This window comes from Filicampus tigris, chromosome 19 (genome assembly GCF_054856515.1).
Source record: "Filicampus tigris isolate MCC_2025a chromosome 19, RoL_Ftig_1.0, whole genome shotgun sequence".
NCBI classification, from domain to species: Eukaryota; Metazoa; Chordata; class Actinopteri; order Syngnathiformes; family Syngnathidae; genus Filicampus; species Filicampus tigris.
Genome location: NC_141235.1, coordinates 1,784,815 through 1,808,554, shown reverse-complemented (window position 1 = coordinate 1,808,554; position 23,740 = coordinate 1,784,815). Strand labels below are relative to the sequence as shown.

General features: G+C 43.3%; 2 protein-coding genes and 1 long non-coding RNA gene across 5 annotated transcripts; 1 reads left to right on the top strand and 2 right to left on the bottom strand.

Moving 5' to 3' along the window:
- Nucleotides 1–2,838: 2,838 nt before the first annotated feature.
- On the top strand, nucleotides 2,839–18,936 carry LOC147128794 (carbohydrate sulfotransferase 15-like). Of its 3 annotated transcripts, XM_086016502.1 has the most exons (9): nucleotides 2,840–3,133; nucleotides 8,557–8,682; nucleotides 8,780–9,100; nucleotides 10,766–11,105; nucleotides 12,951–13,094; nucleotides 14,198–14,357; nucleotides 15,244–15,400; nucleotides 16,326–16,473; nucleotides 17,665–18,933. In XM_086016502.1, exons 3-9 carry the CDS (start codon nucleotides 8,879–8,881, stop codon nucleotides 17,856–17,858), a joined length of 1,365 nt encoding a protein of 454 aa, XP_085872628.1. In that variant the 5' UTR covers nucleotides 2,840–3,133; nucleotides 8,557–8,682; nucleotides 8,780–8,878; the 3' UTR covers nucleotides 17,859–18,933. The 3 variants fall into 3 exon arrangements, with proteins under 3 accessions (XP_085872627.1, XP_085872628.1, XP_085872629.1); XM_086016501.1 differs by having other exon boundaries at nucleotides 2,839–3,133; nucleotides 8,557–9,100; nucleotides 17,665–18,935; XM_086016503.1 differs by lacking the exon at nucleotides 2,840–3,133 and having other exon boundaries at nucleotides 8,562–9,100; nucleotides 17,665–18,936.
- A 969-nt stretch (nucleotides 18,937–19,905) lies between these two features.
- Nucleotides 19,906–21,230, bottom strand: LOC147128793 (uncharacterized). Its single transcript, XR_015082550.1, has 3 exons — nucleotides 21,067–21,230; nucleotides 20,879–20,989; nucleotides 19,906–20,067 (listed from the first exon to the last, which is right to left on the bottom strand). It is a non-coding gene; the product is annotated as an uncharacterized LOC147128793 (long non-coding RNA).
- Nucleotides 21,231–21,480: 250 nt separating this feature from the next.
- On the bottom strand, nucleotides 21,481–22,772 carry LOC147128792 (CD59 glycoprotein-like). The gene is made up of 3 exons (XM_086016516.1): nucleotides 22,606–22,772; nucleotides 22,418–22,528; nucleotides 21,481–21,644 (listed from the first exon to the last, which is right to left on the bottom strand). Exons 1-3 carry the CDS (start codon nucleotides 22,652–22,654, stop codon nucleotides 21,538–21,540), a joined length of 267 nt encoding a protein of 88 aa, XP_085872642.1. The 5' UTR covers nucleotides 22,655–22,772; the 3' UTR covers nucleotides 21,481–21,537.
- Between the last annotated feature and the right edge of the window lie 968 nt (nucleotides 22,773–23,740).

The following is a 23,740-nucleotide window of genomic DNA, read 5'->3' as shown; positions in this document are numbered from 1 at the left end:
CCCTGTCAGGATTGAAACACTGCCCTTATTGTACGGCCCGCGGACATGACCTTCATTTGTGCAGTCACACTGTCAAAACACTGGTATGCTAACACACACATGACATAGCACAACTTATAGCTTTCGGCGGCAAAGCTACACACTGGATAGCATAGCGTAGTATAGACGAGCATGTCATAACAAGCGCATAGCATAGCATATACTAGCATTACATAGCATAGCATGGAAAGGGATAGCAAAGCATAGCACATCCTAATGACAGAATGACAGCGCATAGCATAGCCCTCGCGTTTTTCGGCTACTAAATTTGATGGGTGCGTCTTTATTAAATGTGACTGCATGTGTGAAATGACTCGCCGCGCTTTTAATAGAAGCGCACATCTGCGAGTTCGCATAGGATCAAGGTCAAGACGTAGTCACGATTGCTCGGCCTTCACACGCTCTCCTTGGAACCAAAACGCTGAGTCAAGCTCAAGCCGGACCACCAGACACCCCCCCGCCCATCCGTTCTGACCCCCCCCGGGGTGCTAAAACCAGACATAGCAACAAAACACTGGCGGCAAAATAAAGACGACTTGGGAGAATCATCCAAAGTCTGAGATTTCCTCGCAAGCTAACTTTTTCTTTTTTTTTTTTTTCCCTAATAAAAGTTGACATCATCATCATCATCATCATCACACAAGGCTTCATGATGAAATTGTGGAAAAATCTATACAGTGAGTGAGAGTGAGGTAGCCAGACCCCCTGAGGATGCTGCCTGCTTATTGCAATAAGTGCAAGCAATAATAATAATAATGCAAGTTGACACTTATTTGAAAAGCATCCAGCAGCGTGCCCTTAATAAAACAGGCACGCACGTACACTTCACGCTGAAAAGAAATTGTAATCTATTGCCCATTCATCCAAAATGAATTAGAAAAAAAACGCTTTTTTAAAATGTATTTATGTATTTAGTGAATAACCTTTTTATTGTGGATAGGAAACTGAGTAGTATTTGTATTGTATTTTCAAAATCTGTTTTAATCCTAAAATCTTTTTTTTTAAAAAAATATCCCAATCCTTTATTGAATTTTTTTGGTTAACTGATTTAATGTAAATTGTGTTTGTTTTAATTTTTCATGTTATTTTTGTTATTTCAGTTCATGTATGAACTGAAAAACATTTTTTGTGGAGGGTAAAAGACATTTTTTAATCTAGATTTTTATATCAAATAATAAACAGCATTCAATACATAAATTAAGTTTTTCTCCCCTTTTTTTGGACCGAGAAAGAATTGCGATTCGTGTTTTCTTCCCCAAATCTTCCAAAAAGCACTCATTGCACACCAAAATAAACTGAATTCAATCACAAGTCTTTTGCCCCCAAAATGGCGATTGTTTTTGATGCCATTCGTGTTTTCAGTGCCGTCATTATCTTTTGAAATGAATTTCTTCCAAATTCCCGCGAGCACGAGCTGCACTGATGGATGCGGCGGCTAAATGGCACACGCACGCGTGCCTGCTCCCGAGTAAATCACCTGACGGAGTGCACGGTGCGACGCATACAGACGCTTTTGCAATATAAATCGGCTTGGTTATGTTCCACACTGCGTATATTCGCGCACGTGCGTAACGATGCACGCGCTGGCTAAGTGAACTATCATATAATGGCGCATGTGGCCTATAAATCCTTGTTTGTCTAAATGGGAGCGAATGAGCTGCAGCTGTCTTGCTGGTGGTAGTGGCGAGTCCCCTCCCCCACTGTCACTAACCACCCCCCATTCCCCTCACCGGCCATCGATTCGCCACAACCTCACAAGTCAAGCGTGGTGGGGGGGGGGGGGCGGGGGAAGGCACGACCGTATGAAGTTGATGACATTTCCGCATAAAAGGGAAACTTTTCTTCTTGATGGAATAACACGAAAAAATTACTTCATTGACATGTGTAAAAATTCATGCGTTTCATGAAAATAACAGAATACACGATTTAAATGTTTCAAGTAATAGTTGGGACTAAGATTGTTTCAGTTGCGTGTATGGATGAATAATGTATCAGTAGTGTGTGTGAGAGTGTTACGGTAGTTTGTGTGTTTCACGAGTGTATGCAAGAGTCTGGCAGGGGTGTGTCCGATCGTCTTTGTAGTGCATGTGAGAGTGTTTCAGTAGTGTGCGTGAGAGATGAGTGTGTGTGTGTGTGTGTGTATTAATAGTATGTGAGCCTTCCCAGTCGTGTGTGAGTGTTTCAGTATTGTACGTCAATGTTTCAGTAGCGTGCGTTATGTGTGAAAGCGCTTCAGTAGTGCATCTGAGCAAATCAGTTTCCAGTAGCGTGGGAGAGCCTTCCACTAGAGCGTGAGTGTTCCAAAGTGCACGCGGGAGCGTTTCAGTAATGTGTGAGAGTATTTCGGTCGTAAATGTGAGAGCGTTTCAGTAGTGCGCGAGAGTATTACAGTCATAAATGTGAGTGTTTCGGTATTTCCGTTTCAATTGTGTGTGTGTGAGAGTATTTCAGTCATAAATTTGAGAGCGTTTCAGTAAAGTGTGAGAGTAGCGTGAGTGAACCTGTTTCACTTTTGTTTTTTAAGGGCAAATCATTTTTCTGCGGCGCGTCAACGCGTTTCAGTAGCGTGCGCCCGCATGCCAGCATTTCAGTGAATCATTTTTCAGTTTCAACCAAACTACAGATGAAAGGAAAGAAGTGTGCGCATGATGGAAAAGGTATGTAATAACGTGACGTGTGGGTGGGTGTGGGGTGGGGGTGGGGGGGTCGCCTATGGGGGGGCTGCCCCCGGCTGGCCCCCCTCCCTGCCTCCCCCTCCCATCAGAGAGGAGTCAGAGAGAGAGAAGCAGCGAGATTGTCAGTGTTCACATCGCGGGTAGGCGGCAAAGAAGGCAGGCAGGAAGGAAGGAAGGAAGGAAGGAAGGAAGGAAGGAAGGAAGGCAGACAGACAGACGAGAAGACGAGCAGCATCAGCTCGGACTCGTCTCGTGCGTTCACGCAATCCCATCGCGTTGGATTTTCTCCTCTCTCTCTCTCTCAGCACAAATCCCTTGTGGGAATGGAAACCCGCGGCGAGGCGAGAAGTTGCTGGACGGCGGCGTGAGGCGGCGGCGGCGGCGGCGGCGGCGGCGTGAGGGGCTGCCGGCAGCACATGGTACGCTTCATGCGCAGCGTCTCTCTCCCGTTTCAAACGGGACTCGGGCATGCCGCGCGTGTTGACATTTGCACAGTTTGCGTGCTTCTGCAGCCAGGCGCCTTTCCGTTGGCGTCGCCCGCCCAAGTCAAACGCAGGGTGGAAAAGTTTTGCGGGCTCGGGAGGCACGCATAACGGCCGCCTTTCAGCGCGCGCCATCAATGCCTCGCCACACCAAACTTGGTGCGCGTGCGTGCGTGCGCGCGCTCTGCAGCTGGAGCCCCGTCAAACCAGACCAATAATACGCTCACAAGTCGCGTGATAAATCGCCGTTTGTTTTGCGGGGGGTCTGGTCCCCAAGACCACCCCAGCCCTCACACACATGCATGCATTGTGTGCCTCTTTTAGACTCCCACCACACACACACGCACACACAAATAAATGACTCCCTGCTGACCAATGAGTGATTGAGTTGAAATAATATAATGGGATTTCTTTTCTGGTTAAATCAAGATTTGCACTGATTGATTGAAGTATTTGGAACATTTCATTGTACATCATTCATTTCATTTGGATTTTCTTCAAAAAGCATAATACTAGATAGAAAATCATTTTTCAACGATTTTTCCCAAATCCAAATATTGCAATTTAAAAAAACAACAAACATGATTTTTCTTAAGAGTTAAGGTTTTTTTTTAAAAAATAAAACTGTAGTTTGTGATGAAAAAAAAAAAAAGTCACTTTTATAATATCCAAATCATTTTAAAAAACAAGTTTAATTATCTCCAAATGTTTATTTTATATAAATGTTATTTTCTGGAAAGAGAAGCTACTGCAGTTTTTCCTACTTCAATTTTACGCATCCAGATTTTGCGATTAAAAAAAAGAAAGAAGCAAAAATACATATTGATGATGATGTGGGTTAGATGAATAATATCATAATGATATCGTTTTTGAAAGAAAATCTCAAACTGCATGTTGGTAGACGACCACAACACACATCTTGTGGATTCGCCCATGGCGCGACTTCACCGGCAACTTGGTGAAAAGCAGCGTTGTCAATAAGAAGACTGCAAATCCTGTAAATCAGGATAACTCAAAAAGCCGACATTGTCTGCATTTTCATCTGCAATGCACGTGTGTGCGTGTTGCAGAAATGCAAACAACATATGATTACGCTCCGGCAGCTGTCCAGAATGTTGCTGTGACCGCGTGTAGCTTACGTTGTGCCTTTGATGTGAGCGACAGCCGCGAGATTTCCCTCCATTCCCATGAGGCTTCCTTCGAATCGAGCAAGTATGGATTTTTTTTTTTTTTTTTTTCACTAGATGCGTTTCTCAACTTGCGACTTTTTTTGCCCTTGCGTTGAAAATCGCCGCGTAAAAAGGAGCCGTGGTGGTCCGACTCCTATGAGTGCCATGGCATTGAAAAATGGCACGCGCTCTTGATTTGAGGTCACCGTAGGTCAGCTGGAGCGTTTTAAGATGATGTTTATTTCCTCATGCGCCGATCCTTGACGACACAGTCAAGTGATCAGAGCGCACGCTTGCCCTTTAAGAGATTGTGCAGCGGCAGACTCCTAATTATGACCACGGCTGTAAACAAAGTGTATGCGTTGTATTTCTCCACAAAGCGGAACAGATGGGGAAAATGGAAAATGGCCTCTTTTTTTTTTTTTTTTTTTTTCCTGCATAAACACATCTCGCAATTTGTCAGCAAACACGCAGGCGAGGCTTGCGCTTGTTGTGTTGTCTTGGGTGGCCATGACACGTTATTGTTACTATAATGGTTATTATGTTGTCTTGACGTTGTTTTTTTTTTTGTGTTAGTCGAAGTGGGCCGGCGTGCACTGGGAGCTTTGCTTTGGATCATTGGAGACATTTTGGGGCCTGAGTTGCAACTGCACTTTTATTTTCATTGTTTTAATTGTCACTATTTTTTTTTTTATTTTTTTTTTTTTTATCATATCATTGTAAAAGTTGTTTTCCGTATTCTATTTCACATGAAAATTTGTAGGTTTATTTTTACTTCATTGTGGGATTTAAACATGTATATTTATGCTTTGTTAAATTATTTCCTTCGTAACATCATAAAAATATCTATTTTAAAATGTAAACTTTTATTTCACGTCAATATTTAGCAACTCATTTCACGCTACATTTTTAATTTTCTTTTTTTTTTTCCTCCATTGTCTTTTATACTATTTGATGAGGATGATGACAAAGACGACAATAAATACGATTACATTTTTGTAAGAAAATCTTTAAAAACAAACATATAAAAATTCCCGTGTATAATTCCAATGTCTGAGAATCAAAGAAGTTCTTAATCAATCTCGCGCGCTTCTAAGGGGGTCTCCAGCGCTCTTGCTCATTGGTGTAACATTTCTGCATTTCCTGCCAGTCACACTTGTGGTTCCCAAAGAGCAAATCTGCAACGATGACACGAATCCTCCGTAGAATCGGAACAACGTGCGGTCGGTTGCGTGATCTCAAACAAACACTGCCACTCGTCAGCATTCTTTTGCTAATTCATGTTCTAAAGTTGGATGTGGAGTTGCAGGCGCATAATAAGTTCAGACTGATCAATTATTCATGGCTGCATTATTTTACGTGCGCCCTTGCAAAAACGTGTTGTTGTTTTTTTTCCTTCGCTCCCGCGATTGTTTACGCTGTTAAATATCCCCATTGGCCTTCTAGCGTCGGCCTCAAGCGAGATGAAAGGATGAATAAAAGATAAGTAGAACCCAGCGCTGAACGGGGAAGCCACCGAAGCTGCCGTCAAAACAGTGGATAGAAAAAGTCTACACACCCCTGTTTAAATGCCTAGAGGCCAACAGCAACATGGAAGACCTCACGGGAATTTCTGGCAAGTATTGGCTGTCAACAATCTCCTGTTTTGTTTTGTTTTTTTTTTAAATCACAAAAATAGAAGAGGGGTGTGCAGACTTTACACAGTCGGTGTCCATCGTTACCAAATGTGCCTTTCAAGTTTGCGTAGAAGAAACTCATCTAGTTTCCAAAATGTTGACATTCAACGACATCGCCATCTACAGGCCCGGCACGCACGCACGCACGCACGCACATAACGTACGCTGGTCTTGTGGATGTGAAGGGATCGCCACAGTGGCGAGGAGGAAATCCAATTGCCGGCTGTTTTTCTCTCACAGCCCCGGATTAATTTCACGCTCGGCTCGTCAGCTTTGCTCTCGCTTCATTTGACGCCTTAGTGGAAATTGATTTCCTTTGTTGACACACTTAAGACGGGCCATTTACACTCGTCACTCTGCTCTTTTTGTGCGTTCCACAAAAGTATGATCAGTGCAACCTTTTTCATCTGTCAGCTTGTTTGTGGTCGGCAAAGCCGCTCTTCTTCTCCCCACTTCCTTGTTTGTCGCCGTCCGCCAATCAAAGGGCCGGCCGGCTGCACAGTCACATGATGTGGCCTCCTGTTGAACTTTTCATTGCGGCGAGTGGGCCAGCTGGGGAAATAGTTCTCGCCACATTTCACGCCACTTTTGGCGTTATTACCCAAAAGACGTTCAATGGGGTTTTTTTTCCCCGTTGGCTTTAACTATCATGAGACATGTCCGAAATGACATGAAATCATTGGGGTTTTTTTTGACAATGAAATGGAACATTTATAGAGACTACAGTCATGATTTTCGGAAAGAAGTAACACTACAAAGACGAATATCAGGACTCTTAAAAATGAAACACGGAAGTATCTTTGCCATGAGATTCTCCGATTTCTCCGGCTGCAGACGTTGGCTGGGCCTCCATTTTCTGTTTTCTATCATTTTCAGGCTCTGAGTGATGTTGTTCCCTTCCACAAAAATTAAAACCAAAACAAAAATCAAAGTTCCTATCTGAGTAGTTTCAGCTGCTCCTCGGGGCTCTTTTTCATCGATAAAGCGCCTCTCGGCCAAGCTGGGAGGGGGCGGCTTACTTGTTATTCCTCCGCCTGTGCAACTGTGTCGATGTGGCAAGATGGCGAGGTAAATGACACCGCCTAAGCGAGGATGAGGCATCCTCTTATCGGTTCCACAGATAAGGGGGATGGGGGTGCACCTGTGAGGGGGACTGGAGGGGGGGCGGTGTGTGTGTGGGGGGGGTGATGAGTCACCTCCACAGCACTTCTTATCGCCTGATGAATGAGCACAGGTGGAGCGGCACGTCCTCACTACATCACGCCTGCAAAAGCGACTCAAACCCGAGTGTCGGATTCACTGACCTCCATTATCTTGAAACATTTTTTTTCTCAATCAGAAAAAAAAAAAAAAAAAAAAAAAAAAAGAATTCTCTCTTTCACCCATTCCTGGCTCCTGATCCGCGTGAGAAATCAGATTTTTCCGATGATACGATCCCTCATCCGAGCCACGCTGTCTTTGTTGGATCGGATGTCCAAGCAAAGCCCGCCGCCGCCGCTTGGAATCCGTCCCGCGTGTCCTTATCGCTGCTTCCATATTGTGATTCCATGCAGCGGGAGTGGGGGGCGCTTGGAGTGTGATACTTTCGAATAGTGCCTTTCCTCCAATAGTGGTGGCCTTGGGAGCTTGTGTGGGAAATGGCCAAAAGGAAACCAGAATGGCAGACTTTCGGGGCACGCATGTCTTGGTGAGACTTTTTTTTGTGCATCTACTCATGAAAGACATGCCTAACAAATTTCACAAGACTGAGTGAAACTGGCTTCGGGGGCTGAAGTTTTACAACATTGTGGGTTGCGAGACTAAACCCAAAATGAGTGCTTTGAACCAAAATGGCAGACCGCCTGTGCCTTTTTTTGCGGATCTACTCATGAAAGACACGCCTACCAAATTTCATGTTAAGTGTAACTGCTTTCAGGGGCTCAATTTTTCTCAATGTATTTGTAGTATTACTGGGCCCATTGGAGCTTTTTAGAATATTATTCGATGTTATGATGAACAGCTGGCAGAAAGGTTGACAGCGAATGAGTGGTGAGTGCATCTGCCTCACATTTCTGAGGTTGGGGAATCTCTGGGACCACAGCATTCCCATTCCCGATCCAATTTCCAAGTGAAGACATTGACCAATCGACGCCTTGCACGTTTCGCCCGATTCAAATATCATCTTAGAATGAATATTTCAACGTCCCTACAAATCCCGCAGCGTTTCAGTTCAGCATCCACACGCACACAATATCGACAGGTACCCTTTGAAGGTTTCCAAGTCAGCGAAATGGCCAACCCTGCCGTTCGCAGATATCGCTGAGAATCTTTTGCGATTTCGTAACACCGTCCAACCTTTCCGAGCGTCATCCGCAAGTGAGTCATAATCGCTACGCCGGCGCAAACGCCGCAACTTCCTGGTTTCGTCCCACTCGTCCTGTGCTTTCCTCCTTTTTTTTTTTTTTTGCTGCGTGTGCGTCAATGACTGACATGTATGAAAAAGGCGACTCAATGCTCGCTTGTCTCTCGCTGCCAGGGAGGCGTCAGCGGATGAGGTGGCCCCTTGTCACCGGCCCATCATGGACAGTCAGCGAAGCTCCTCCAAACTCTGGGCTCCCGTCGCCAGGCAGCATTCGGGGACCATGACCCGCATGGACTACAAGTACACCTTGCTGGACTCAGGGGGGGACGACTATGGCAATAGGCCGCTGCTCCTGCAGGTGGACCGGGCGCCCATGAACCTGTTCGCCGTCCTGCAGGTGAAGCCCGAGCTCCCGAGGAGGTGGAGCGCGCCCGGCTGCGTGCGCAAGGTCCGCCTGTGCGGCGTCCTTCTCGGCGTGGCCGTCACCTTCGTCATCATGGCCTCGTACATCCTGACGGGGGACCGCAAGGATCTTCTGCTCACGCCGTCGCCTTATCACCACTTGCTCAACTCCCCGGGGCCCCTTGCTTTCAACCTGTCGTCGGTCAAGGACTACGCGCACGTTCGGCTGGCGGTCAAGTCCATCGCATCAAAGGTGGAGTTCGGCGGTGGCCGACAGCTGCCGGAGCTCAAGGCTCTGCTTCGCAGTGAGCAACATGTGAGTAACTTCAAGTCAATCTGGGATCGAGGGACGGCTCTCCGAAAAACCGCCGTTTTACATGTCAACGCGAGACTTCCTCTGTCCTTTTGAGACGTTTATGTGGGTCAACTAAGGACTGCCTGGTTTAAAAAAAAAAAATTTTTTTTAAATGCTTGGTGGGTCTACGTATGATGGACATGCCTACCAAATTTCAACAGTCAATTTGGGGGATGTTGCGACAATAACTGGGCAGCGCGGTTGCCAAGTGAATTCTACATCACAGTTCTTCCTCCCCAAACAACGGCTGCTTTGAGCCAAAATTGGAGACGTGCCGTGTCTGTTCCAACATGCCTTTTCGAGCCTTTTTGGGGTCTACTCATGAGAGACATAGCTACCAAATTTCACCATTCCCAAAAAAAAAAAAAAAAAAAAAAACTGATCACAGATCACCAACAGACAGAATTTGGTTTTAACAGGATGAGCATGTGGCTGTTGGCTTTTAGTGTTGACGATTTCGATTCGGAGAATCTAGGGCTCAATGCGAGCTCTTATTGCCCGCCCTGTACAGAAATAAAACGAAAATCTCAAAGTCATCGCCGGTCTTCCATCAGGGCCGCCGTCTCCCTGCCTCAGCCGAGTCTTAGATTGGCCGTTAATTCCAATGATAACGACTTCTGCCTCGGCTGTTTGTGACATAACTCATTTCTCGTGCGACGCGCTAATGAAAAGGAGCGTGGCCCCCACATGGGACGATCGATATCCCGCCTCCAACAAATCTGGCCGTTAATTGCATTTGGAGGAGCCGGCGTTCAGCTTTGTTAGGCTTTTGACGGTGAGACAATCTGGGATGTGACGAGACTGCGAGAGTGGCCTGTGCTGCGCTCGGGAATGCTCTTCAAAATGTTAGCGTTATGATCTCTAGAAGGCAGCGGCTTGATCCAAATATCGAATATACCGAGATCGGCATCGATGTTTGTGGCTCGGGCGGTTTGATTTTCGTATGATGTAATCACCTTCAACTTTGACCAAATTCTCTTCTTGGGTTTTAGAAATAATCTAAACGACCAAATCATAGAAACACTGAAAAGGTCATGACAATTCATTCAGATTTTGCAATTGGACAATTTACCCACCTTAACTATTCAAGAAGTATTGATATTGGTATCTATTGGCGATACTGGGCCTGTAATTATTTGCTATGGGAATCAATCCCAAAACTTGCAGCTGACACCGAAACACTAATGAAAGCGCCTTTACACGGTCTGGATAATTCCTTTTCATTTCCAATAACCAAGCATCCCAAAGGTGATAGAAATCAAGTGATTGGTGTGAGCTCTAGATTGAGTCGGTGAAAAAAAAGGAGCCGATTCATCTGGAAATGTCAACAAAGTTGACTTTCTTGTAGTAGCGTTGCATCAAAAAGAGGAGGGCGAAGCTAACATTGTTAGCTTAGCTGGGGTTGGATTTGGGTTTGCTGTGCACCATTTCCCCCCAACCTCTCTGGAAATACAAAGCGAGGGACCACTGTTGGAGACCGTTCCGACAATCTTAAAAGTTCATCTTAAAAACGACATGACTAAGGACGCAAAGTACAAAACTTGAAAACTTGAGTTCAATCCATCAAGGCCTGAGTCTGACTTGGGCTGTGTTGAATTGACGGTTGTTTTTTTGGGGTCTTTCCAGATGTTTTCAGTCATCCCCCGCCAATTCCTGCCTGGTTTCCGCAACCCCTGCTGGTACGAGGAGTACACCGGCAACGTCACCTCGGACCCGTACGGCGCCAACTTGTACGCGCGCTACGCGCGCAGCTTCCGCGCCGTCTTCCAGCACTTGAGGAGCACTTTCCGAAAGCACTTGTCGAGCCGCGACGGTAAGCTTTACCGCATTCGCTGCCTGCCGTATTTCTACATCATCGGACAGCCAAAGTGCGGCACCACGGATCTTTACGACCGGCTGCGGCTGCACCCCGACGTCAAGTTCTCCACCTTCAAAGAGCCGCACTGGTGGACCCGCAAGAGGTTCGGTGAGTTCGCCAGATGCTTGCAGCGTCTCTTTATTGAGGCACTTGTGAAAACTGCCTAAATTTAAACCAGGCATAATTAGTAGTGTCAGATAAGATTTCATTACAATCATTCACTGGCACGCCACGGATAAATATATAGTTAGCTTACAAAAGATGGTCCCGGTTGCTTTATGCCCACAGGTCACATGACTTGACTCGAGTCAGGCTCAAGCCACCAATTTTAGAACTTATGACTTGCATGGCTAAAATTTAGCAAAGGCGACATTGATTTTGGTATATACAATAATCCATACAGATAATGATACATTGACGCATAAGTGGAGCCGTTTTTCTGAGCTGTTTTTTTTTTTTTTTTCCTTAAATACAAGGCCTCTGCCTGACATCGATGACGACGCTGCATGTACTAAATTTCATGCTTGCGTCCCGATTTGAACGATAACTTTCACTTAACTTCCCAACTATTCAAACTTTCTCCCTTATGACTGTCTCAGCTCTGACTGGGCGCCGTGAATCAAGGCAGCCGCTCGGCGTTTCAGCGGAAGCTTGAGTCAGCCGGCGCTGGTGACGCCGATAGCGCCGACGTGACAGCTCACTTTAAACCGCCAACGACTTGATTGCTGAAGTAGACGAGATAACGACAGCGAGTTGAAAGAGGCGCCCGCTCCCACGCGGCGCATCGATAAACAGTAATCGGTTAATACCGCCTTCGAGAAGAGCCGCCGCGCAATCGCAGAATGACGACTCAATGGGCACGGCGATTTGCCGCCATGCATGTGTGCAATTTTATCCTCTTCTAAGTTTTGGTGTTTGTTTTTTTTATGTGTGCGCCTTGAGCTGCTTTAAAGCAAAAGCACAACTTCAAATAATTTCACTAGGAGGTTTATGGCACATCGTTGCAATATTCCAGAGCTGGGCCAAAATCTTTTTCAAAGCCTTTTGGCAGCACCCTTGATGATGCTCACAAAACCCAATTAAGGCATTGATCACTCGCCACGCAATACTGCCTTCAGGAGGGATAAAGATTTGCTTTGGTCTGTATGACTCATACTCGTTTTTTTTTTTTTTTTGTAGTCACAGCAAAGTTGCAGTGAAGCAATATTCGTCCATTTAGATGACCATTCACACCATTTCTTTAGCACCTGCGCGATTTCCGTCTTTCCATTTCATCGCACTTTACAAAAATGATTTTGGGCGTGTTGATGAATGGCACTGCCATTCATTACAATCGGAAAAGTGGATGTGGGATACAATTGTTTTTGTAAACACAATATTGGGAGTTGATGCCACTAGCAATTGTGCATCAAAGCATTCAGGAACCAATCGTTGGCATGAAAATATATTACACATGATTTCCCTGGACTTGATATTCACTAGTGACGCCGATGCCACTCACCATATCCATCAGCAGGAAAAAATTCTGCGCGATGATCAAAAAGCAACGAGATGAAACAAAGAAGGATGGAAAAAAAAAAAAAAAAAAAAAACCCCGCAGCGATAGCGTCTCGGCGTCGCCGTCCCACCTTGCGAGCGGCATGTGCCACTTGGAATAATGATGCAGCTGGGGAGCGTTTTCCCAGAATTCTCTTTTTTTTTCCCCCCCGCTAAGTAGAACGAGGCGTTGTACGGCGACAGCCGGCCCGGCTCATTATCCGCGTACCGCACGCCCACTCAAGAGTGCTCGGCTATTTTACCTTGCGTACTGTAATTAGAGCGCATTGGCTCGGATGGAAACACGTTTTCCCAGGCGCGAGTAAAGCATCCACATTGGCCCTTTAATCGAAGCACAAAAGCAGTCGACTGAGACAGCGTCAGCGTTAGCCTCATGGACTCACACTTTCCCCCCAGGGATCATCCGTCTGAGCGAGGGCTTCCACAACCGCTACCCGGTGGAGGACTACCTGGACTTATTCGACCAGGGCGCTCACCTCATCCAAGGCGGCATGGCGGCCAACGACAGCGGGACGCCGAGTCGGCCCAACGTCATCATTGGTAAGATGGCGTCAAACTTTCGTGTGAAGGCTGGATCAAATATTTGCCTCACCTTTGAGTACGTTACAACCGTTCGTCATAATAATTTGACAACGTGCACTCCGTGCGGCTGCTCTGTACAACCTCTCTCAAGCAACCACCTACAGCAAGCAACTAACTAGCTACTAACCAAGCAACTAACTGACCAAGCAACCAAATAGGCAACTTAATATCCATCTAGCTAACTAACTAAGCTCAAAAGACATCACGTCTCCTCAAGCGCGTCTCCTTGCTGTGCCTTTTCCCAGCTGAAAAGAGAGCACGTCGCAACTATTGAGCGCATTTTAGCTGGCTAGTCTGTTTTGTTTCTGGCTTTAAATAAATAATCCCGGTTAAGGCGCTCAATCCCCCGATCAGTATTCACACACCGTGCCTCGGGGAGAGTGTCCGGCCAGAGCGACGCCCCTCTGGAAAGCCGGTTTGCCGCATGGCTGCCTTCAACCTTCCATGTGCAACCACATCAGCCATCCTTTGACTTTGGATCACTGTACCGCGCCGTCCCAGTGGGAGAAATGGGATTTCGGGTCATTTTTTGTCGCAGTTTATTCGAAATGTTCTGCATGTGCGTATTACAACTTTATGAATATATTCTATTTTAAAAAGGGTACCTTTTCCATCAATTATTTGCGTCTGTTGGAGTCGAACTCCAAACCTCCAGAGGGGGCGATAATGCGCATTTAAGCGATTTTGTTGACTGTAAACGTTAGGAATGAAAATGTTACGCGACAAGTTGATGATGCAATTTCACTAAAACTGTCCAAATTAGTTGTAGTCATTGCAAAATACCAACACAAGTTCCCATTCATCCTTTTGCTACATGCAAATGTGCAAAAATCATTATGTTGTTCATAACAAACCAAAAATTTGTGATCGGAATGCTTCTTCGTTAAAAACATGTTTACGAAGCTTTCAACCAAAATTCCTGAAAATGTCAATATTGGGGCATGCGTTTTTGGACACTAATAGTATGTAAGGAAACTTGCGATCCTAACTAGAAATTCTTCATTTTTCAGAAACACTTCTGCCCAACAAAAACTCACGTCCATCCACTTTGTGTTTGGCAGGCGAAGCCAGCGCGTCCACCATGTGGGACAACAACGCCTGGGTGTACTTCTACGACAACGCCACCAGCGGGGGGGAGCCGCCCTTCCTCATCCAGGACTTTGTGCATGCCCTGCAGCCTGACGCCCGCTTCATCGTCATGCTCAGGGACCCGGTGGAGAGGTACGCAGACGACATCTTTATTTGAAGGCACCCACAATAGGCATTTACAAATGTTGCGCTTCTGATCTTTGGATCAAGACTTGTCTCTTAGGTGTTCGGTACGCAAAGTGCTCACTGACCGGAACGTTCGGTAGACGGTTGAATGAGATCCAATACGGGGCCTGCTGCCTATGGCCACAAGGGGCGCCAGGCCATTTAACATGCAGACTGGCTAACCGCAAGCAGCTAACATTTAGTCTTGCGCACCTTAACTGATAACAGCCAACTCACGCTCACACAACTAACCATTCATTTAATAAGTGATTAATCTGATTAATAATTAATCTGAAGTGATTATTTTTTCAATTAGTCAACAAATCGGATGAAACTAATGTCAATAATAGCAATCCCTTTATTCCAAACCGGACATCATTTCAATATGACAGCGCAGAAAACAAACTGATTATAATTCAGTCACTAGTTTGGTCCCTAACATGCCGGAAAATCTGCAAAAATGATGATCATCGTTTCCAAAGTAAAAGTCGATATTTGCAAATGTCTTATTTTCAATAAACGATGAATTCATTAGCAAAATAGGTTCATTTATTTTGATTCATTGCTTCAACAATGTTGCACCCCCTGCCGACTCCCACGTCACTCACCAGTCCAGGTCCCGCCTTTTAAAGCCACACACACTCAGTCACAAAAGCGACTACGCTGTAGAAGTTCAGGATGTTGACCCCAAGAGGGTCAGGCGCATTTGTGAACCTGTTATGTGTTGGTATTGTTGTTTGACAATGCAAAATCTATGTTTACTCAAATGAAACAACGGGATGATCGTTAAAATAATCAATTCTGAGGATGTTGTATTACTGCAGCCCTCCCATATTTGTTGCGGTCTCTGCAGGCTCTACTCGGACTACTTGTACTTCGGCATCGCCAACAAGTCGGCGGAGGATTTCCACGAGAAGGTGTCCGAGTCGCTGCAGCTGTTGGACGGCTGCCTGGCCGACTACACGCTTCGCTCCTGCGTCTACAACACCAGCGTCAACAACGGCATGCCCGTGAGTGCCGCACCGCGACACACTCCAGAGTCTTGGCACCGAGCGTTCTCAGCTCAACCCCCAGCCCTCGCGTCCGCCCGCCCGTCCCAGCGCCCCCAGAGCAGACTGGCCCATTACGGGCTGACCACGCTCCGCCAATGGCCTAATTGCCCATCCGCTAATTTGGCCTCACGCCTGCTGGAGCGTGCAAAGCGCATTACAGCTGTCCTCACAGACGCCGAGAAAAGTTTCAGGGCCGAACGACGATGGTTGCTCAGCTACAAGGCAGCAGTTAGCAACTCACATGGCACCATAAGTAAACAAAGCCTCAGTGTCGTTTGATCAAGGAGAAGTGATTGACAAAACAGGTGTAATGACTTGAATGATGATGTGAGACTAAAGGGTGACGGATACAGGGAGGTTTTTTGTTTTTTTGATGGGGAGGGGGGGGAATCCTTTTAGAAAAATAGTCTGAGTTTTTATTTTTTCATTTTACTTTTAAGTCAATCTAAATTATTTTCATGCAATCTTGATTTTAAAAACATCCAGAAAGTCTTCATATGAAGAACATGAAAAGAGGATTGTTTGGGCAGAGAAAAAGTCATAAGCTTACGAGAAAAAAATCGAATCTAAATCTAATGAGAACAATGTAAGTGATGTGAAAACTATTCTTTTTTTTAAGAAAAAGTCAGAGTATCGTCAGGGTTGATTAAAAAAAAAGCACCGCTCAAACAATGTTTTTTTTTTTTTAAAGAAGGAAATGTTAAAAACTGTTGAATAAAACTAAATATTACGCGAAAAATGAGAACTGATTATCTATTATCCAAGCGTATTTTATAAAAACTAATAAGAAAAATAAAAGCATTTGGAAGAGTAAAAAAAAAAAAAAAGAAAATGATATCAAACTTTTTAACCATTTTTGTTGTTGTTGTTTTGGTGTGTGCAGGTGCGACTGCAGGTGGGTCTCTACGTGGTCTACCTGCTGGACTGGCTGAGCGTCTTCGGCCGCGAGCAGATGCTGGTGCTCAGGCTGGAGGACCACGCCTCCAACAGGAAATACACCATGCACACCGTCTTCCGCTTCCTCGGCCTGGGTGAGCGTGTGAGATGGAAACACAACACGACACGTTAATCAGCCGGAAAAAGCGGCACGTAATGTTGTAATGTGTTGCTTTGATCGGAACAGCGCACAAACACCGTCTCAGTAATTATAAGATCGTACAGCGGAAATGCGTACAGGATGAAAATCTGCTTTCGTGGCTATTGCTCAGAAAAACAAAAGTTGGGCAAGGACTTTATATTGATTACAGAAAGAAATATGACACAGTAGTGCCTTGAGATACACATTTTAAATAGCACTGTATACTTCAAAACGTTATGAAAGCATACAGTAATGACACGATTAAATAGAATATAAAGAATTTAACAGATTTGGCCACATTTTTTTTTTTTGCTTCAATTCAATGGCCTTTGTGCTCCTGGCCACCTGAGGGCAGTATAATACAGTCGTATAGATATACTGTACATGGGTATGGTCTCAGTTTTTCGGTAAGCTGCAGTTACATTAGTCGTTCTTCACAGAGGATAAACAATATATGTCTGTGCGTATAATTGTTTTATTTTGCTTATAACAACAGATAATATTTCTTATCGCATCTCTGGTGTTTTGCATTGTTTGTTAGCATTAAGCTAAGCAGACAAACAGTATCTATCTAATGCAAAGCTATGCGGGTGCATTACATGATGTGTAATTCTTTGTTTGATGCTGAATTTGACTGTAAACTCCAACTGGTAGTGGCAATAAACCGCTTGAAGTCGTTTTTATTCACAACTGTATTAACACAGCTTCATTCCTGAACAAATCTATACACTTAAAAAAAAAAGGCTCAGTTTTTATTCTTCAAAATATACAACTTGATTCCCACGATATTACAGCTTTTCAAAAATTATTTTCCCCAAAATACAATTATTTTTATATTATATCTTCAAAGAGAACTCAAAAGACTGACTCCCCCCCCCCAAAAAAATCAGACTTTATTTTTGTCTATTTTACATAATATTTGTTCTATTTTGAGTCCATCAATGACCCAATACTATGACTATAAGTAGCTAGAACAACACTACCCCCTAGTGGCATTCTTTTGCAATTGCAATTTATTTTGGAGTTAGAAAAAAAATGTTCTCTATGTTAACCTAATCAACAACCCGAAGCAAAAAAAAAAAAAAGTTGAATGGGGCAGTTGGCTGAATGGTCTCTTTTGTACTTTGTGGCAACGCACCAACAGGGCCGCTGAGCCAGCCAATGGAGTCGGAGCTGAACAGAAGCCCCGCCTCCAACAGCAGGAGGCCTGCGGACAAGGATCTGGGCCCCATGCTGCCGGCCACGCAACACGTTCTACGCCACTTCTATGCGCCCTTCAACCGCAAGCTGGCGCAAATCTTGCGCAACGACGCCTTCCTCTGGGACTCCACACCCTGACATTTGCAATGAACCACGAACCACCGCTATATAGGTGGGCTCTCGTTCAATGTCGCGAATGTTCGTGAAACGTTCGCCAACTCTTTTAGTGATTTATCTTGTCGCAAGGAACATGTTCAAAATTCCTTTGCGACAAGAAGAGTACAGGCGAATGCTTGCCGAACATCTGACGACATTTTGGCGAACATTTGCGACCTTGAATGAACCCTGAGATGAACACACATTTTTCGACCTTCGCCAACAGTCGGAAATGTTCACCCCTCAGTGGGATAGGGGCTTAATATCAAAACTGGCATCATCTTAAAAAAAAAAAAAAAAAAAAAAAAAATCCAAATCGGTCGCGCCTGACCGTCATCTTCATCATTATCCACCTTCTCAAGTGCCCATTTTCTTTTTTTTTTTTTTTTTAAATTTAATTTATTTTAAATTATGGAAGCCGCAGAAATTAATCAAAGATTGTGAATAGCACAAGTGAGTGTGTGTGTGTGTGTGCGCAAGTGACTTAATTGTTTGTCCGAAGATGTACAGTACAAAGACTTTTTTTTTAATTAAAAAAAAAAAAAAAAAGTCTCCTCTGTGGTACTTTTTCAACACATTTGTTCAATTTTTGACCCCATTATTGCGGTAAAATCCTACATTATAAACACAAAACAAGTTTATTTACCTTTACTGCCACTCAGTTTGACTGAGCATTCATTGTGGAGAGTGAGCATGTCACTTCAGCTCACTTGCGGAATTCACAAAAGCAGTTGTTTTTGTTGAGGCATAAATGAGCGTTGCAGTCTGGCCCTTACAACTGGACGAAAACGAAGAAAAAAAGAAAGGACTTTAGAATAGGGCGGACGTTATATCTATTCAGTGTATAGTAGTTAGGTCAATAAATGTCACAAACAAGCTGACACTTGACACAAAGCCATTTTCACCTGGTTTAGAGTTGAGTGTATTCCTCATCACCGTCCCCACTTTATCTGAGACAGGCCGCCACTGTGTCCACAGAAGGAGGTCTGGTCCGAGGTCCACCTGCTTGCTTTGTGTAGAAAGATGCTGCGTTTATTTTTAGTTCTACCCAAAAATAAATCAACAGAAATTACGTTTGTAACTCAACGTGTTGCTTTTGTAAAGCTTACAGTGGACCGTGAACGTCGAGGGGAAAAAAGAAGGAAAAAAATCGCACTTTTGCCTTTGCTTGGCAGATTGTTATTGTAGTCAAAGGAGATTACATCACATTTTGAAATGAAAATAATCCCCATAAATCAAATGATAACGACCCACACACAGTTCGTTGCTTTTCAATGAGCGGAGAGTTTGTTTTCACCAATTTGACCGCCATTGACTTGTTACGTCATTTTGACGGAATTGTCCTAATTAGCATCACACCGAATTTGTCAAATTATCTTCAAAAACACTTGTCAGAGGCACTCTACCTCCTCATTTTACCGATACAAGTACACAATAAGACAGTATATCTTTTCTATTTTAGCACAACTTACCTCAAATCGGACAAATGTTCCAAGTTTGGGGTCCCAAATGACCGCGTAGCAAGAGTGAGTTTAGCAGTTCAAAACAGGATGTAGTATCCCCTCCGACCGGAAACCCGAAACTAACGCTTGCCAAAGCTTCCTATTCCCTTGAAATATTTTATATACTTGTTCATTTCTTCATTTTAGTTGTATATATCTTGTGATATTCTTGACCCAAAAATGGTCAATTCGTGCAACATTACCCTCTAGTGGTTATTTTATGCACCTGCGATTCATTTTGCAGGGGACAAAAAACGTTTTAAATCCCCCAAACTATACATCAATACAACATTAATGTGGCAGGACTTAAAACATTTATTGCACCTCATTCATAACAGGCTTCTTCAGAGCTTGCTTATCATTAAGATAAAGTGTGTTGGTGGAGGGAAACATCTAATACATGCAGGATAGTGGCCCTCGAGGACTCAACTTTGACATCTCTGAGGGAAGTTGTGCGTGCCATTGGCAAACATCAACCAAACACATTTAAAAAAAGAAAAAAAAACAAAACACAAAAGACAAGCCCATAGACAGCCAAACCACATTTTTACTGTTCATCCTTCAAGGTAGTGTTGAACATGAACTTTAGCTGTTGCACAAGTCGGTGGTGCAGCAAGAAACAGTGGAAGTGCCGGGCCTGTCCCTCCGCTGGCACTCATGCAACGTGAAACAGCCTTTAAGGAAGGTACCTGTGAACAAAAAAATAATAATAAATAAAAATACACAGCTCAAAAGCAGTGCAGGTATCAGCCTTCCACTTTCTTGACTGTCGTGCTTGTCACCACTGGCCACGGGCGAGCTGGTGCCGCGACATGAAGGCGTAATCTTCTGAGCATAGCATTTAGTTTTACTGAGAAGAATTCAGATTTCTACAGAAAAAAATAAGTGTACTATTAGTGGAATAACTGTATTAATTCCAGACTAAATGTGGAATCCTCCGAGAATCACATTTGTTTCGAAGAGAAAAAATGATTTGTTTTAAATAGGAAAATAAGGTTGTATCTTTTAAACATAAAAAAGGTAGTATTACAAAAGTTTTATTTTTCCCCAGCAAATCTGAAATACTACAAAAAAGTATCATCCCCTTACCGAAATTAAGTCATGAGTAGTCGAGAGAAAAAAAGTCGCAACCAACCAAGTGTCGCGATAATTATTTATGAAAAAAAAAACAACCTTTTTTTTTTTAAATAGAATAAAGTTGTAGATTTAAAAATATTGTTCATGAAGTGTATTTGTTAGAGATAAAACAGATCAAAATTACAAACAAAAGTTACATTTTTTTCCCTTGAGAAATGTGGAATATTAAATAGAAATAAATAAAGCACATTTTTTTTCCCAAAGAAAAACAGTCCGAATCTTCTTAAGTTTAGGGGGGGAAAAAAAATCTCCCCGTGTTGTCTTAATGTGAATACGACATACCAAAGTGGGAGCAGTGGCCCAAAAAAATTACACACCCATCATAGGACATACAAGGAGTGAATATGACAAGACTGGACTCACGGATGCCAAATTCAAAGTTGACGTCGGCACAGACGTAGTCGTTAGAAGGGCAGTTCTCCACCGGTCTTACACAATTACGCGTCCCTCCGCAGTAACATTTCAGGGCCTCACCTAGACAAACAAGACAAAAAATGTCTTTAACGATCACAATTACGTGCTTCAATGTGAACGAAGCACGACGCGCTCACCCTGGCTGACCAGCACAAAGACGAGAAGAGCAGCAAGGACGGCCTTCATGTTGTTCAAGCGACGAAGCGACTGGATTGTTGCTCTTTCTCGCCGTGGCCTCCTTTATATGCAACCTTCCTACCCCCAATTTTTACAATGTGGCGCACAAGCCTGGTTAATATTAACACTTTGCCCGTTTTGTTTTAAGGGAAATTACTTTCTTACACAATAGTACGCAAACATGTGCTACAGGTAAAGTAAATAAATAAATCGATCGATTGCAAAAAAGAATGCAGGACGAAGCAATGTAGGGATGATTGCTTCCCAGCTTTTCAAAGGTCATCTGATACTGAACACGGTTCCAACTGACTACAATAAATGACAAAAACATTAAAAAAAAAAAAAAAAAGCACAAAAGACAAGCCCAGTCGAACCATGTTTTGTTATTTTTATTTTGAATTCATCCGTCAAGATGGTGTTAAACATGAACTTTAGAAGTTGCACAAGTCGGTGGTGCAGCAGGAAGCAGTGGAGATCCCGGGCCTGTGCATCAGCTGGCAATCATGCAACGTGCTGCAGCCTTTGAAGTAGCTCGGACCTGTGGACCAAACACAATAAAATAAATAAAAATAAACAGCTCAATAGAAGCGCAGGTATCAGCCTTCCACTTTCTAGACTGTCGCGCTCGTCACCACGGGCGAGCTGGAGCCGCAGCATGCAGTCGTAATCTCGTAAAAGCTGTAATTTTACCAGAATGAAGTCGTATTATTTTTGACAATAAAAACAGAAAATGCAAAAAGTTATTTATTGTATTAAATAGGAAAATGAAGTTGTACCTTTAAAATATTAAAAAAAAAAAAAAAAGATGCAATACTACAAAAATAGTTGTATTTTTACCCAACAATGGTGAAATATAAAAAAAAAATGACCATCCTATAACCAAAATAAAGTCATGAGTAGTAGAGAAAAAAGAGGAACAAAGTGAAACAATTATATTCTTATTTAAAATAAATAAATAAAATTTTCAGAGAATAAAATTGTATACTTTAATTAAGTTAATTAAGCTTATTTTTTTAGAGAAGAAATAAGCCAACATTATAAAAAAAGTTACATTTTTTTCCTTGAGAAATGTGGAATATTAAAAAAACAACCAAAAAAAAAAACCCAATAAAGCAATATTTTTTCCAAGAAAAAGATTCTTAATCTTAAAATAAAAGAATATTCTTTAGGGGAAAAATAAACCATCTCACAGTGTTGCCTGAATGTGAATACGACATACCTACGTGGGAGCGGAGTCCCCAAAAATCCGCACCCATCATAGGACACACTGTACGTGGAGTGAATATGACAAACCAGGAACAAAATACTCACGGGAGCCAACTTCAAAGATGACGCTGGCACAGGCGTCGCTGGAAGGGGAGCAGTTCTCCACCGGTCTTACACAATTACGCGTCCCTCCGCAGTAACATTTCAGGGCCTCACCTAGACAAACAAGACAAAAAATGTCTTTAACGATCACAATTACGTGCTTCAATGTGAACGAAGCACGACGCGCTCACCCTGGCTGACCAGCACAAAGACGAGAAGAGCAGCAAGGACGGCCTTCATGTTGTTCAAGCGACGAAGCGACTGGATTAATGCTCTTCCTCGCCGTGGCCTTCTTTATATGCAACCTTCCTACCCCAAATTTTCACGATGTGGTGTACACGCCTGGTTAATAATAACACTTTGCCCGTTTTGTTTTAAGGGAAATTACTTTCTTACACAATAGTACACAAACATGTGCTATAGGTTAAAAAAAAAAAAAAAAAAAAGGATTGCGAAAAATTCAGGATGAAGCAATGTAGGAATGTTTGCTTTCCAGCTTTTCAAAGGTCGTCTGATACTTTTGTCTTTAGTACTCTTTAATTTTGACTGCTTTTCTATTTGGTAGCGCTCAGACAAATTCTCTTTTGGAGGGACACCTGGAAATGGTCAAATGACCCTAAGATGAACACTTGGAACCAAAATGGCAGACTTCCTTTGTGTTTTCGGGCTGGGTTCTTGAAACTTTTGGGTGGATCTACTCATGATAGACATGCCTATCAAAGTTCATGTTGCTCACACAAACTGGTGTCAGGAGCTGGATTTTCTTTAAAAGACCTCTGCTTTGAAAAACAAAAATGGATGCATGAGAAACATTAACCCCGCCCCACAAAAAGAATCACTACACTTCTAGGTGGGATGAGAATTGCCGACATATGGAGGGAAATAAATCTCACCAGTCGAGATTTCACGCAATACTAATACTCTTGAATTGAATTATGACACTCCACGATTACAAAATTGGCATAATCGTAAAAGACGATTATTAATATGCATTTATATCCCACACACTGTTTGTTTACACACGAGGAAATCATTCTTGAATTTATACATTTGCACCTTTTCTTATTCTATTTCATTTCATAAATGTTGTTTCGAACTTACATAATTACAGTATAGCGTTTCAAAGAAATTTATTTGGCTTTATTGTTTTTTTTCATTTGAAACATTTTCTTGTTTTGTACCAAAAAAGAAATGATCGTTTGAATAATCCTGATTTCAATTATTACCGAAATAATCGTGATTGATATTTTTTTTCTCAGAATTGAGCAGCCCTACTACAAGAAGTGCAGCAAAGATTCAAATCCAAAGCTCAGAAGACAAGCCCAT

Coding starts and splice junctions, on each gene's coding strand:
- LOC147128794 (XM_086016503.1), top strand. CDS start 8,600: ATGGACAGTCAGCGAAGCTCCTCCAAACTCTGGGCTCCCGTCGCCAGG. Junction 11,106..12,950: donor GTGGACCCGCAAGAGGTTCG/GTGAGTTCGCCA, acceptor CTTTCCCCCCAG/GGATCATCCGTCTGAGCGAG. Junction 16,474..17,664: donor CTTCCGCTTCCTCGGCCTGG/GTGAGCGTGTGA, acceptor ACGCACCAACAG/GGCCGCTGAGCCAGCCAATG.
- LOC147128792 (XM_086016516.1), bottom strand. CDS start 22,654: ATGAAGGCCGTCCTTGCTGCTCTTCTCGTCTTTGTGCTGGTCAGCCAG. Junction 22,529..22,605: donor CTTTGTGCTGGTCAGCCAGG/GTGAGCGCGTCG, acceptor TTGTTTGTCTAG/GTGAGGCCCTGAAATGTTAC. Junction 21,645..22,417: donor CATCTTTGAAGTTGGCTCCC/GTGAGTATTTTG, acceptor TTTGGTCCACAG/GTCCGAGCTACTTCAAAGGC.